General features: G+C 47.4%; 1 protein-coding gene across 1 annotated transcript; it reads right to left on the reverse strand.

The window, feature by feature from the left end:
* Positions 1 to 11,485: 11,485 nt before the first annotated feature.
* Positions 11,486 to 12,250, reverse strand: LOC138371546 (mucin-22-like). Its single transcript, XM_069336425.1, has one exon. The coding sequence runs from the start codon at positions 12,248 to 12,250 to the stop codon at positions 11,486 to 11,488; it is 765 nt and encodes a 254-aa protein (XP_069192526.1).
* Positions 12,251 to 16,865: the final 4,615 nt, after the last annotated feature.

Raw genomic sequence — 16,865 nt, forward strand, 5'->3', positions numbered from 1 at the left:
CACAAAAAAGGAGATGGTAGGAGAAGCAAATACTCCTAGTTATTTAGAGTAATACGACGAGTTTTTCTCTGAATACCCTTTATTCTCTTCTCTGAAGCTATGGGTCCCTACAAATGCACCAGAGGTGATACCTATATATATACACACACACACACATTTAGTAATGTTTATTTCTGCTAGTCTCATCTCTTTAGCAAATATATTAGCCCAAATGACTTATTTGATCTAATTTAAATATTGAAGCGGACCTCAAGAGCATTGAGTTGATCAGAGATTAGATGTGTTCCGTGTCAGGTGGTGAGAGACACTGCCGAGGTCTGCCCTCCTCGAGCCCTGATGGGTGCTATATTTCATTGTCTCACCAATCAACGCGCTCCCAGAGAAGACAATGCTCAGGACGGACCAATCCGCGGCCGCCTCTACCCGGCTTTACCAATAGCCGGTCGCTAAGACAATAGGAGGCGGGGCTTGGAGAAACAATGCCATCTTCTGCGACTCTTGCTGACGTCATAACGTTCCTATTTTAACAAAAAACCACCCTGTTAATTAGCAATTAACGACCAACTTCACCAGCGGAGTAGTTAAAAATAACCCTTATCTCTAGGCGGAGCGCTTGAAAATAAACTCCCGCGGTCTGGCTGGATCGTAATAAGGTGATTAATGACCCTATTGTGTACCTGTGTGCTGGCGATCTCAGGTGTTTAAGTGGCCGTGGGGACTCGCCAATCACCGGACAAGACGCCACAATAGGGGGAGGGGCTTGGACACCAAAATGTATCCCCCCTCAGTCATTTGCTCAACCCCTTCAGTCAACCCCACACAGCTACACTGAGAGGTGTGGAGGGTCTCTCTGTGTAAATACACTCTGGCATGCTTCCTTTAAGCCCCTGCTGATTGGAAACAAAGTATCCCTACTGATTGGAGAGTAAAGTAGACAGTATAGTATCCTTGCTGATTGGAAACAAAGTATCCCTACTGATTGGAGAGTAAAATATTCCCTACTGATTGGACAGTAAATTATCCCCCTGCTGACTGGTAACAAAGTATCCTTGCTGATTGGACAGTATAGTATCCCTGCTGATTGGACAGTAAAGTATCCCCTGCTGATTGGACAGTAAAGTATCCCCTGCTGATTGGACAGTAAAGTATCCCCTGCTGATTGGAGAGTAAAATATTCCCTACTGATTGGACAGTAAAGTATCCCCTGCTGATTGGACAGTAAAGTATCCCCTGCTGATTGGACAGTAAAGTATCCCCTGCTGATTGGACAGTAAAGTATCCCCTGCTGATTGGACAGTAAAGTATCCCCTGCTGATTGGAAAGTAAAGTATCCCCTGCTGATTGGAAAGTAAAGTATCCCCTGCTGATTGGACAGTAAAGTATCCCCTGCTGATTGGAGAGTAAAATATTCCCTACTGATTGGACAGTAAAGTATCCCCTGCTGATTGGACAGTAAAGTATCCCCTGCTGATTGGACAGTAAAGTATCCCCTGCTGATTGGACAGTAAAGTATCCCCTGCTGATTGGACAGTAAAGTATCCCCTGCTGATTGGAAAGTAAAGTATCCCCTGCTGATTGGACAGTAAAGTATCCCCTGCTGATTGGAAAGTAAAGTATCCCCTGCTGATTGGAAAGTAAAGTATCCCCTGCTGATTGGAAAGTAAAGTATCCCCTACTGATTGGACAGTAAAGTATCTCCTGCTGATTGAACAGTAAACAAACATCACGGCCTTAATTACCAATCCTCCGGGGATTGGTAGGCCTTAAAGTCAACATAAAACACCGACCTATACGATCTATCGATCGAGCGATCTATCGATCGAACGATCTATCGATCGAACGATCTATCGATCGAACGATCTATCGATCGAACGATCTATCGATCGAACGATCGAACGATGCTACATCTGTTGCAACTTCCCCTCCTGGTTGCACTTAAATGATATATTAGCCTAGTCGGAGGACCGGGCCGCGTGGCCATTGATCCCCGGAAGCTACACAAGGCAGGTGGTCTATTCCAGTCTCCGTCTTTCTCTGCTAAAATATAAAGGATTTTTTTGCATACATCAAATTTAACATACATTAGTTGTATATATTAGACTCATACACTATGTTTATATTTTCTATACACTATGTATATATTTTCTATACACTATGTATATATTTTCTATACACTATGTATATATTTTCTATACACTATGTTTACATTTTCTATACACTATGTTTACATTTTCTATACACTATGTTTACAACTCTATCATTCCTAGACTGATCTCCGTCATGACCTCCATTAAAGCCCGTATTTAATAAGATGGAGTGATTACGGGCTATTCATGCCCATGCCACCTCTGGGATGGCTTGATCTTCATCAATCAATCAACCAATCAATTCGGGTGACAAAGAGACGTCGCTGACGGACATAAACATTAACAAATCAGTACTTCAAGAGCATTCTTGTCACTTCCGTTCAGGCTCGGTACTTATCTAGATTCTAGATTATCTATTTTCAAGTCTATCATCACATCTACTCATTAGATTTGTGTCTATTATTAGGTCATAACTTGCAATTGATAGAGACATTCTATATGTTGTTATACTCGGCTTTGGTATTTAATATTCACCGCTGGGTTTAAGGGTCTATTTGTCCATCTGTCAGTCTCCCCTGTTGCACTTTTTATCAGAAAATCATTCCTGTCTTCCAACCCCCACCAAAAAAAAAAAAAAAAAAAAAAAAATTGTGTGCTCTAAATCATTTTTCTTAATTGTTTCCGCCGTTCGTTTTCTTCTTTTGTTTAACTAAACTTTAAAGAAAATGTTATTTTTTTTTTGCTCTCGTTTCATTGTCTCTGTAATGATAAAATTAATGAATTTTTGTATCATTAATTGTTCCCGTCAACTGCTCGTTTCGTCAAGCAGTTTCCCCTCATTCGTCTTCCGGTTCGTGAAGATGGATGTTCCCCCTCACTGTTCCCCTCACTGTTCCCTCTCACTCTTCCCCCTCACTGTTTCCCCTCACTGTTCCCCTCACTGTTTCCCCTCACTGTTCCCCTCACTGTTCCCCCTCACTGTTCCCTCTCACTCTTCCCCCTCACTGTTTCCCCTCACTGTCCCCCTCACTGTTCCCTCTCACTGTTCCCCCTCACTGTTCCCCCTCACTGTTCCCCCTCACTGTTTCACCTCACTGTTCCCCCTCACTGTTCCCTCTATCTCTTCCCCCTCACTGTTTCCCCTCACTGTTCCCCTCACTGTTTCCCCTCACTGTTCCCCTCACTGTTCCCCCTCACTGTTCCCTCTCACTCTTCCCCCTCACTGTTTCCCCTCACTGTCCCCCTCACTGTTCCCCTCACTGTTCCCTCTCACTGTTCCCCCTCACTGTTTCCCCTCACTGTTCCCCCTCACTGTTCCCTCTCACTCTTCCCCCTCACTGTTTCCCCTCACTGTTCCCCTCACTGTTCCCCCTCACTGTTCCCCTCACTGTTTCCTCTCACTGTTCCCCCTCACTGTTTCCCCTCACTGTTCCCCTCACTGTTCCCCCTCACTGTTCCCTCTCACTGTTCCCCTCACTGTTCCCTCTCACTGTTCCCCCTCACTGTTCCCTCTCACTGTTCCCCTCACTGTTCCCTCTCACTGTTCCCCCTCACTGTTTCCCCTCACTGTTCCCCTCACTGTTCCCTCTCACTGTTCCCCCCTCACTGTTTCCCCTCACTGTTCCCCCTCACTGTTCCCTCTCACTCTTCCCCCTCACTGTTTCCCCTCACTGTTCCCCTCACTGTTCCCCTCACTGTTCCCCTCACTGTTCCCCTCACTGTTCCCTCTCACTGTTCCCCCTCACTGTTTCCCCTCACTGTTCCCCTCACTGTTCCACCTCACTGTTCCCCTCACTGTTCCTCTTCACTGTTCCCCTCACTGTTCCCCTCACTGTTCCCCCTCACTGTTGCCACCTCACTGTTCCCCTCACTGTTCCCCCTCACTGTTCCCCTCACTGTTCCCCTCACTGTTCCACCTCACTGTTCCTCTTCACTGTTCCCCTCACTGTTCCCCTCACTGTTCCCCCTCACTGTTCCCACCTCACTGTTCCCCTCACTGTTCCCCCTCACTGTTCCCACCTCACTGTTCCCCTCAGTGTTCCCCCTCACTGTTCCCACCTCACTGTTCCCCTCACTGTTCCCCTCACTCTTCCCCCTCACTGTTTCCCCTCACTGTTCCACCTCACGGTTCCCCCTCACTCTTCCCCCTCACTGTTCCCCTCACTGTTCCCACCTCACTGTTCCCCTCACTGTTCCCCTCACTGTTCCACCTCACTGTTCCCCTCACTCATCCTCTCACTGTTCCCCCTCACTGTTCCCACCTCACTGTTCCCCTCACTCATCCTCTCACTGTTCCCTCTCACTGTTCCCCTCACTCATCCTCTCACTGTTCCCCCTCACTCTTCCCCCTCACTGTTCCCCTCACTGTTCCCGATCACTGTTCCCACCTCACTGTTCCCCTCACTGTTCCCCCTCACTGTTCCCCCTCACTGTTCCCACCTCACTGTTCCCCTCACTGTTCCCCCTCACTGTTCCCCTCACTGTTCCCACCTCACTGTTCCCCTCACTGTTCCCCCTCACTGTTCCTCCCTCACTGTTCCCCCTCACTGTTCCCCCTCACTGTTCCCCTCTCACTGTTCCCCCTCACTGTTTCCCCTCACTGTTCCTCTCACTGTTTCTCCTCACTGTTCCCCTCACTGTTCCCCCTCACTGTTCCCCTCACTGTTCCCCTCACTGTTCCCTCTCACTGTTCCCCCTCACTGTTCCCCTCACTGTTCCCTCTCACTCTTCCCCCTCACTGTTCCCCTCACTGTTCCAACTCACTGTTCCCACCTCACTGTTCCCTCTCACTGTTCCCTCTCACTGTTCCCTCTCACTGTTTCCCCTCACTGTTCCCCTCACTGTTTCCGCTCACTGTTTCCTCTCACTGTTCCCCCTCACTGTTTCCCCTCACTGTTCCCCCTCACTGTTCCCTCTCACTGTTCCCCCTCACTGTTTCCCCTCACTGTCCCCCTCACTGTTCCCTCTCACTGTTCCCCCTCACTGTTCCCCCTCACTGTTCCCCCTCACTGTTTCCCCTCACTGTTCCCCCTCACTGTCCCCCTCACTGTTCCCCCTCACTGTTCCCTCTCACTGTTCCCCTCACTGCTCCCTCTCACTGTTCCCCCTTACTGTTTCCCCTCACTGTTCCCCCTCACTGTTCCCCCTCACTCTTCCCTCTCACTCTTCCCCCTCACTGTTTCCCCTCACTGTTCCCCTCACTGTTCCCCTCACTGTTCCCCTCACTGTTCCCCCTCACTGTTCCCCTCACTGTTCCCTCTCACTGTTCCCCCTCACTGTTTCCCCTCTCTGTTCCCCTCACTGTTCCCCTTCACTGTTTCCTCTCACTGTTCCCCTCACTGTTCCCTCTCACTGTTCCCCCTCACTGTTTCCCCTCACTGTTCCCCTCACTGTTCCCCCTCACTGTTCCACCTCACTGTTCCCCTCACTGTTCCTCTTCACTGTTCCCCTCACTGTTCCCCTCACTGTTCCCCCTCACAGTTCCCACCTCACTTTTCCCTCTCACTGTTCCCCTCACTGTTCCCCCTCACTGTTTCCCCTCACTCTTTCCCCTCACTGTTCCACCTCACTGTTCCCCTCACTGTTCCCCCTCACTGTTCCCACCTCACTGTTCCCCCTCACTGTTCCACCTCACTATTCCCCCTCACTGTTCCCCTCACTGTTCCCCTCACTGTTCTCTCACTGTTCCCACCTCACTGTTCCCCTCACTGTTCCCCCTCACTGTTCCCCCTCACTGTTCCCCCTCACTGTTCCCCCTCACTGTTCCTCTTCACTGTTCCCCTCACTGTTCCCCTCACTGTTCCCCCTCACTGTTCCCACCTCACTGTTCCCCTCACTGTTCCCCCTCACTGTTCCCCTCACTGTTCCCCTCACTGTTCCACCTCACTGTTCCTCTTCACTGTTCCCCTCACTGTTCCCCTCACTGTTCCCCCTCACTGTTCCCACCTCACTGTTCCCCTCACTGTTCCCCCTCACTGTTCCCACCTCACTGTTCCCCTCAGTGTTCCCCCTCACTGTTCCCACCTCACTGTTCCCCTCACTGTTCCCCTCACTCTTCCCCCTCACTGTTTCCCCTCACTGTTCCCCCTCACGGTTCCCCCTCACTCTTCCCCCTCACTGTTCCCCTCACTGTTCCCACCTCACTGTTCCCCTCACTGTTCCCCTCACTGTTCCACCTCACTGTTCCCCTCACTCATCCTCTCACTGTTCCCCCTCACTGTTCCCACCTCACTGTTCCCCTCACTCATCCTCTCACTGTTCCCTCTCACTGTTCCCCTCACTCATCCTCTCACTGTTCCCCCTCACTCTTCCCCCTCACTGTTCCCCTCACTGTTCCCGATCACTGTTCCCACCTCACTGTTCCCCTCACTGTTCCCCCTCACTGTTCCCCCTCACTGTTCCCACCTCACTGTTCCCCTCACTGTTCCCCCTCACTGTTCCCCTCACTGTTCCCACCTCACTGTTCCCCTCACTGTTCCCCCTCACTGTTCCTCCCTCACTGTTCCCCCTCACTGTTCCCCCTCACTGTTCCCCTCTCACTGTTCCCCCTCACTGTTTCCCCTCACTGTTCCTCTCACTGTTTCTCCTCACTGTTCCCCTCACTGTTCCCCCTCACTGTTCCCCTCACTGTTCCCTCTCACTGTTCCCCCTCACTGTTCCCCTCACTGTTCCCTCTCACTCTTCCCCCTCACTGTTCCCCTCACTGTTCCAACTCACTGTTCCCACCTCACTGTTCCCTCTCACTGTTCCCTCTCACTGTTCCCTCTCACTGTTTCCCCTCACTGTTCCCCTCACTGTTTCCGCTCACTGTTTCCTCTCACTGTTCCCCCTCACTGTTTCCCCTCACTGTTCCCCCTCACTGTTCCCTCTCACTGTTCCCCCTCACTGTTTCCCCTCACTGTCCCCCTCACTGTTCCCTCTCACTGTTCCCCCTCACTGTTCCCCCTCACTGTTTCCCCTCACTGTTCCCCTCACTGTCCCCCTCACTGTTCCCCCTCACTGTTCCCTCTCACTGTTCCCCTCACTGCTCCCTCTCACTGTTCCCCCTTACTGTTTCCCCTCACTGTTCCCCCTCACTGTTCCCCCTCACTCTTCCCTCTCACTCTTCCCCCTCACTGTTTCCCCTCACTGTTCCCCTCACTGTTCCCCTCACTGTTCCCCTCACTGTTCCCCCTCACTGTTCCCCTCACTGTTCCCTCTCACTGTTCCCCCTCACTGTTTCCCCTCTCTGTTCCCCTCACTGTTCCCCCTCACTGTTTCCTCTCACTGTTCCCCTCACTGTTCCCTCTCACTGTTCCCCCTCACTGTTTCCCCTCACTGTTCCCCTCACTGTTCCCCCTCACTGTTCCACCTCACTGTTCCCCTCACTGTTCCTCTTCACTGTTCCCCTCACTGTTCCCCTCACTGTTCCCCCTCACAGTTCCCACCTCACTTTTCCCTCTCACTGTTCCCCTCACTGTTCCCCCTCACTGTTTCCCCTCACTCTTTCCCCTCACTGTTCCACCTCACTGTTCCCCTCACTGTTCCCCCTCACTGTTCCCCCCTCACTGTTCCCCCTCACTGTTCCACCTCACTATTCCCCCTCACTGTTCCCCTCACTGTTCCCCTCACTGTTCTCTCACTGTTCCCCCCTCACTGTTCCCCTCACTGTTCCCCCTCACTGTTCCCCCTCACTGTTCCCCCTCACTGTTCCCCCTCACTGTTCCACCTCACTGTTCCCCTCACTGTTCCCCTCACTGTTCTCTCACTGTTCCCCTCACTGTTCTCTCACTGTTCCCCCCTCACTGTTCCCCTCACTGTTCCCCCTCACTGCTCCCCCTCACTGTTCCCCCTCACTGTCCCCCTCACTGTTCCCCCTCACTGTTCCCCCTCACTGTTCCCCCTCACTGTTCTCCCCTCACTGTTCCCCCTCACTGTTCCCCCCTCACTGTTTCCCCTCACTGTTCCCCCTCACTATCCCCCTCACTGTTCTTGACCAATGAGACCCGCCAACATTTGTAACACCATTGCAACCCATTATATTATTCTCAGGATTTCTTATCAATTTACCATTCAGATCTCCCATTATAATTGGTCAACGCCTTGGTACCTTACCCCTCTCGTCTTCTAAGGAAAGTCCCTCCTTCTCCCCTCATATCTTTCACACACTCACTGTTCCCTCTCACCTCACTGTTCCCTCTGCCATCACTCACCTCACTGTTCCCTCTGCCATCAACTCACCTCACTGTTCCCTCTGCCATCACTCACCTCACTGTTCCCTCTGCCATCACTCACCTCACTGTTCCCTCTGCCATCACTCACCTCACTGTTCCCTCTGCCATCACTCACCTCACTGTTCCCTCTGCCATCACTCACCTCACTGTTCCCTCTGCCATCACTCACCTCACTGTTCCCTCTGCCATCACTCACCTCACTGTTCCCTCTGCCATCACTCACCTCACTGTTCCCTCTGCCATCACTCACCTCACTGTTCCCTCTGCCATCACTCACCTCACTGTTCCCTCTGCCATCACTCACCTCACTGTTCCCTCTGCCATCACTCACCTCACTGTTCCCTCTGCCATCACTCACCTCACTGTTCCCTCTGCCATCACTCACCTCACTGTTCCCTCTGCCATCACTCACCTCACTGTTCCCTCTGCCATCACTCACCTCACTGTTCCCTCTGCCATCACTCACCTCACTGTTCCCTCTGCCATCACTCACCTCACTGTTCCCTCTGCCATCACTCACCTCACTGTTCCCTCTGCCATCACTCGTTGCATGTGCAATAACACTCATCGGCTTTACTCATCAAGGGTTAAATTGTACTCACAATCACCTTAAACTACAGTAGAGACTTTTGTTCAGTGTCGCTTATGTTTCATTCATTAGCAAGCATTCTGCTCATTTGTCTCTTATTCGTTATTCTCTTATTTCTTTCTCTTATTTCTCTCTCGTTCTTTATTCTCTTATTTCTCTCTCGTTCCTTATTCTCTTATTTCTCTCTCGTTCCTTATTCTCTTATTTCCTTTTTGTTCCCTATTCTCTTATTTCTCTCTCCATTCCTTATTTTCTTATTTCTCTCTCGTTTCTTATTCTCTTATTTCTCTCTCCATTCCTTATTTTCTTATTTCTCTCTCGTTTCTTATTCTCTTATTTCTCTCTCCATTCCTTATTTTCTTATTTCTCTCTCGTTTCTTATTCTCTTATTTCTCTCTCCATTCCTTATTTTCTTATTTCTCTCTCGTTCCTTATTCTCTTATTTCTCTCTCATTCCTTCTTTTATTTTTCTCTCATTCCTTATTCTCTTTCATCATCTATTATCTTATTCCCCATAGTCGCTATACACAGACACACATCAAAATCGCTATACACCAAAATACATCGATTTAGGCTGCGTAATACATTGTTGTATTGTGCTCTGAAGTGTTGTCGAGTCCCAGCAATTAGGCTGTTAGGCTTGTGCAGTTATCTCTTAGGCTTTTAATGCAAAAGGCTAATTTCTGCAGAATGCAGGCCACAACAGTTGCCTGACTCAAGGATACCTATGTACTGCTAGGAGAAGGGGGAGGCATCAGATAAGAGAGAGGAACGTGGCCATATGAGCTATGCAAAGTTATTCACTGTTAATCAACATTTATACATTGTTAAATAACATTATACATTGTTATACAACGGGTTATACATTCCTATATAACATAATACACTCTTATTCAACATAATACATTTTTATGCAAGATTATTTAGAAATATATACGGCGTTATACATCATTGTATTATACACCATTAACGTCACTGTATCGTGATGCATCATTATTCAGTAATTCACCATCAAACGAATATTTATCATTATTCACCATGATTCATCGTTATATACAGTAATATACTTCGATATACACCCCTCACTCACCCTCATACACCAACATACCCCCCCCCTCACTCACCGTCATACACCAACATACACACCCCCCCCTCACTCACCGTTATACACCAACATACCCCCACCCCTCACTCACCGTTATACACTCACCGTTATACCTGTCCCCAGAGGCCCACATCAAAAGAATATCATCAGCGGCATATGCTAGACTGGCCAACATAAAAACTGCCTTTAGAAACTTGTGTAAGGAATTGTTCAGTGGTCCCTGTATACCACTTATGTAAGACCAATCCTGGAATATGCAGCTCCAGCCTGGAGTCCATACCTAGATAAACACAAGACAAAGTTAGAGAAGATTCAGCGGTATGCCACCAGACTCGTCCCGGAACTGAGAGGAATGAGCTACGAGGAAAGGCTAAAGGAGCTGAACCTTACGTCCCTGGAAAACAGAAGAGTAAGGGGAGACATGATAACCACCTACAAAATTCTCAGGGGAATTGACAGGGTGGACAAAGACAAACTCTTCAGCACGGGTGGGACACGAACAAGGGGACACAGGTGGAAACTTAGTACCCAGATGAGCCACAGAGACGTTAGAAAGAATTTTTTCAGTGTCTGAGTTGATAACAGATGGAATGCATTAGGCAGTGATGTGGTGGAGGCTGACTCCATACACAGTTTCAAGTTTAGATATGATAGAGCCCAATAGGCTCAGGAACCTGTACACCAGTTGATTGACGGTTGAGAGGCGGGACCAAAGAGCCAGAGCTCAACCCCCGCAAGCACAATTAGGTGAGTACAACTAGGTGAGTACCAACATACCCCCCCCTCACTCACCCTCATACTCATAACAATTGCCGTTATTTACTCGCCTATGAAGTGGGTATTGTCACAGCTTCGGCCCACATGAAGTGTCTTCCTATAGACGGGCACCAGAAAAAGAATCGACCTAATTGACCAGGACCACAAGAGCGAGATTTCTAGATGTAAGAGGAGGGGGGGGGTGATGGGGGCTCTGGGGGTTGGGGGGAGGGCTCTGGGGGGGTGGGGGGGGGTGGGCTCTGGGTGGGTGGGGGGTGGGGGGTGGGCTCTGGGGGGGGGGGGGTGGGGGGGGAGGGCTCTGGGGGGTGGGGGACCTTAAGGAGAATAAGATGAGGTTTGCCGCTAGATATCGAGACAGAGAGAAGATCCAGGGACAATAGGAGTCTCTGGACGATATCATGGTCTCATAGGAGTCTCTGGATGATATCATGGTCTTATGGGTGTCTCTGGACGACATCATGGTCTTATGGGTGTCTCTGGACGATATCATGGTCTTATGGGTGTCTCTGGATGATATCATGGTCTCATGGGAGTCTCTGGATGATATCATGGTCTTATGGGTGTCTCTGGACGATATCATGGTCTTCTAGAAGTCTCTGGACGATATCATGGTCTTATGGGTGTCTCTGGACGATATCATGGTCTTATGGGTGTCTCTGGATGATATCATGGTCTTATGGGTGTCTCTGGATGATATCATGGTCTTGTATGAGTCTCAGGATGATATCATGGTCTTATGGGTGTCTCTGGATGATATCATGGTCTCATAGGAGTCTCTGGATGATATCATGGTCTTGTATGAGTCTCTGGATGATATCATGGTCTTATGGGTGTCTCTGGATGATATCATGGTCTCATAGGAGTCTCTGGATGATATCATGGTCTTATGGGTGTCTCTGGATGATATCATGGTCTTGTATGAGTCTCTGGATGATATCATGGTCTTATGGGTGTCTCTGGACGATATCATGGTCTTATGGGTGTCTCTGGACGATATCATGGTTTTATGGGTGTCTCTGGATGATATCATGGTCTTATGGGAGTCTCTGGATGATATCATGGTCTTATGGGTGTCTCTGGATGATATCATGGTCTTATGGGAGTCTCTGGATGATATCATGGTCTTATGGGTGTCTCTGGATGATATCATGGTCTTATGTGTGTCTCTGGATGATATCATGGTCTCATGGGAGTCTCTGGATGATATCATGGTCGTATGGGTGTCTCTGGATGATATCATGGTCTCATGGGAGTCTCTGGACGAAATCATGGTCTTGTAGGAGTCTCTGGACGATATCATGGTCTTGTAGAAGTCTCTGGACGATATTATGATCTTGTAGGAGTCTCTGGACGATATCATGGTCTTGTAGAAGTCTCTGGACGATATCATGGTCTTATGGGTATATCTGGACGATATCATGGTCTTGTAGAAGTCTCTGGACGATATCATGGTCTTATAGGAGTCTCTGGACGATATCATGGTCTCATGGGAGTCTTCACAGATCCTACATGAGTCATGGGGTCGTTTGGATACAAAAGTCTCCTGATATCCTAAATGGGATATAGGGCCGAGGTGTCACTTTTGTGGATGATGTAGCAGTGTTTTAAAGATGCTAATGATGTTTCGAAAAAATTGATGCATAGGAATTATATCATGCTCGAGCTATTGATTACGAAAGGGGAACGCGACGATCCAAATGGGTGACATGACCTCAGAGGGGATATTTCGCCAGAAGACACCAGTGGTAGAGTAAAAAAAAAAATCCAAATTGGGTCGTCAGTCATTGGATCCGAGAAATGATGTTAGCGAACGACACTGGACATCACACGGGGAAATGACACTGAATGTCTGGGCACCAGATGAAAAGATCCAGTAACAGAAATGAGAGGGAGAGAGAGAGAGAGAGAGAGAGAGAGAGAGAGAGAGAGAGAGAGAGAGAGAGAGAGAGAGAGAGAGAGAGAGAGAGAGAGAGAGAGAGAGAGAGAGAGAGAGAGAGACAGAGAGAGAGAGAGAGAGAGACAGAGAGAGACAGAGAGAGAGACAGAGAGAGAGAGAGAGAGAGAGAGAGACAGAGAGAGAGAGAGAGAGAGATTGGGACACCAAGGTCTGAAAGAGATTATAATGCAAGGACATCTTCCCAAGGGCTTTGTACAATACTCCCCCCTTCCCTTGTGGGTCCTTTTAGGGACATTGTTGTCCCATCAGAGGCCTCTGTCCCCCCCAAACCCCTTTCCTAATCTTTTTTTGTGGGGGGAGAGAGAGAGAGAGAGAGAGGGTTCAGTGAGGTTCGTGTCTCCCCAAAGTACCTTTCAACGAGGACTCTTCCTACTCTTGACTATTCTTCTCGTCCCTTTATCTTCCTCTCTTTCTGTGTCTGGCTACCTCTCACACTGTCTATCTACCTCTCACACTGTCTATCTACCTCTCACACTGTCTATCTACCTCTCACACTGTCTATCTACCTCTCACACTGTCTATCTACCTCTCACACTGTCTATCTACCTCTCACACTGTCTATCTACCTCTCACACTGTCTATCTACCTCTCACACTATCTATCTATCTCTCCCACTGTCTATCTACCTCTCCCACTGTCTATCTACCTCTCACACTGTCTATCTACCTCTCACACTGTCTATCTACCTCTCACATTGTCTCCCTCTCTGTCTGTCTGTCTCCCTTAACGCACAAACTACACCAGAGCACATCAACACGCTGCCACAATTGTGCTAATAGTTCATGCCGTAGTAAGGCGTCAGCTATATCAAGTATACAATATATTAATAGCAGTCGAGAGGCATTATGTGTACATGTTAAAATATTCATTATTTGGTACATGTCTTGTGTCAAACGTACAACAAATTAGCAGGACGTTAGTAGCAATGATTATATCATTAAAGTTATCTTAACTTTTATTCTGTTTGCGCTTGTAAAAGACAGAATTAAACAGCTTTTATATTTTGAATGTGTGTGTGTGTGGGGGGATATATATATGTATATATATATATATATATATATATGTATATATATATATATATATATATATATATATATGTATATATATATATATATATATATATATATATATATGTCGTACCTAGTAGCCAGAACTCACTTCTCAGCCTACTATGCGAGGCCCGATTTGCCTAATAAGCCAAGTTTTACTGAATTAATATATTTTCTCTAATTTTTTTCTTATGAAATGATAAAGCTACCCATTTCATAATGTATAAGGACAATTTTTTTTTATTGGAGTTAAAATTAACGTAGATATATGACCGAACCTAACCAACCCTACCTAACCTAACCTAACCTATCTTTATAGGTTAGGTTAGGTTAGGTAGCCGAAAACGTTAGGTTAGGTTAGGTTAGGTAGGTTAGGTTGTCGAAAAAACATTAATTCATGAAAACTAGGCTTATTAGGCAAATCGGGCCTTGCATAGTAGGCTGAGAAGTGAGTTCTGGCTACTAGGTACGACATATATATATATATATATATATATATATATATATATATATATATATATATATATATGTCGTACCTAATAGCCAGAACGCACTTCTCAGCCTACTATTCAAGGCACGATTTGCCTAATAAGCCAAGTTTTCATGAATTAATGTTTTTTCGTCTACCTAACCTACCTAACCTAACCTAACCTAGCTTTTTTTGGCTACCTAACCTAACCTTACCTATAAATATAGGTTAGGTTAGGTTAGGTAGGGTTGGTTAGGTTCGGTCATATATCTACGTTAATTTTAACTCCAATAAAAAAAATTGACCTCATACATAGAGAAAAGGGTTGCTTTATCATTTCATAAGAAAAAAATTATAGTAAATATATTAATTCAGGAAAACTTGGCTTGTTAGGCAAATCGGGCCTTGAATAGTAGGCTGAGAAGTGAGTTCTGGCTACTAGGTACGACATATATATATATATATATATATATATATATATATATATATATATATATATATATATATATATATATATATATATATATATATATATATATATATATATATATATATATATATATATTTAAATTGATACCACCTCTGGTGCAAGTATAGGGACCCATAGCCTCGGAGAAGAAAATAAAGAGTACTCAGAGAAGACCTTGTGGATCCTCACTGAACACTTTGATATTTTCTTCTCCTACCACCCATATTCTTTTGGTATGTGTGTATATTTATCTAACTTTATTTGAAAATGTCATTACACAAAAAAGTTACAATATTGATTACATACAGGGTACAAGGCTGCTTGCCACAAGTTGTACAGCTCTTCCAGCTCCTCAGATGGCGGGCAGGAACCATGGATGCAGTGAGCATTTCCTCTCTGGATTGCCACACTAAGGCGCTGAAAAAGAAAACTGGCAGCTCTAGGGTCTCTAGTTGTTTCTATTAGCTTAGACCCCAACTCCTTCAAAAAGCTAGCAGCACTTTTACCCCAGGCACCAAGTGTCTCTGAGGCAATGGGGACAAAATTGTAGTGGTGCTCAAGGTCTCTGTATTTACGTGACTTGGCCGCTTCCCGGTGATTGGCAGCTCTTCCTGCTTGTGTCAACATAGGTATTGGCTAAAGTTGAAACGCAAGTGTAGTCCCACACCAACTGTCTACCATTCTTCCATGGGTTCACCGTGATTCCGTCTGGGCGACCGACAGGCTCATCAGAGTTGCGGGACATTAGGTAACGGGGCTCTCTCTCTGCTGGACAACCGGCTGTGGTAAGGCTTCTCTTAATAATGTCATTGACCTCGCCGTGTCTTGCATGCCATCCTCCCGTCCTTTGGCAGAGAAGGCCGTGCCGTCCGTATCTGTCGGCCTCTGCCTCGCCGCAAATACACCTGTATTCAGTGTGGATTAGGGCAGCGAGGCGGAGAGCCACGGCAATTCGGAGGGTCTGCGGTGTGAGACGGGTGCCGGTTGCTGACATTGGGGTTGCTAATAGGAAATCACCTGCATGGGGAGCTGCTACAGCTCTAAGTCGGGCAGTGTCATGTGGTGTTGTCGCAGCTTCTAGCAAAGTCGCAGCTTCTTGGTCGGCAATGGGGCGATCCCAGCTGGATTGCTTATGGGCTTCAGAAGGCGGTGGTTGGGGTGCTGGTCCTGCGAGAGAGACCCATTTGGTTGTGCAGTCTGGGAAGCTGGGATCATGTACCCCTGCCTGTTGAACTAGGTGCTCAGGTAGGATTTCCTTCACCAAGTTGTCAGACCCCACTGAAGAGGACAGGAACGCTGGTACAGCAATTTGTGTTGCTGTGCGCATGCCACGGCCCCCGAGTCTGACAGGAAGGGAGGCCTGTTTCCACTGTAAGTCGCTGAGGGAAAGATTGAGGGCTTTTTCTAGTGTTGATTTCAGCAAGCTGTCGTACTCTTCTAATTTAATATTGTTGAAAGATGGCGAACATCTTAGAAAGTAGGTCAGCCTGGGAAGGGACAAGCATCTGGTGATGAGGTAAAGTGCATCATGAGCATCGATGTCTTCAATCCTCTCGTTCATCCTCTTCAGGTCAGTGATCTTCTTACCAAGAACCCCGTCGATGGCATTCCTTCCAAGAGGAGCACCTAGGAGTGTGCTGTCCTCAGGGTTGGTTGTATGAATGTCAGGCAAAACAACCTTTATTTGCTCTATTATGTGCTGGTTGGTGGAGGTTATTTCGCACTTGGAAGGGTTCAGGGTAAGGCCTAGGCATGCTCCTTGCTCCTGAATTATTCTTATGTCGTCCAAGAGTGAGGCTGGGGAGCCGGCTAGAGTACCGTCATCCAAAAACCAAATGTTGAGCTCACTGGACAGGTTATCGGTGACTTCCTTGATAACTAGGCAGAAAAGAAAAGGAGCAAGGGGGTCACCCTGTTGGACACCTTCTTGTGATTCAATTTCATGTTCCCCAAAAAGCAGAGTTAGATTCTTGCTGTAGCATGAGTTTACAAACGGGTAGAGGGAAGGAAAAAGGCGATGAACTGCACTGAGTACTGCATCCCTTCTAACCAGATTGAAAGCATTTTTGAAGTCCAGCTTTATCAGGGCTTTTTCATTCATAATGTTGGTAATATAGGCTCTAGCTGCATGAGCCGCTGCCTCACACCCTT

Source organism: Procambarus clarkii, chromosome 36 (assembly GCF_040958095.1).
Source record: "Procambarus clarkii isolate CNS0578487 chromosome 36, FALCON_Pclarkii_2.0, whole genome shotgun sequence".
Lineage (NCBI taxonomy): Eukaryota > Metazoa > Arthropoda > Malacostraca > Decapoda > Cambaridae > Procambarus > Procambarus clarkii.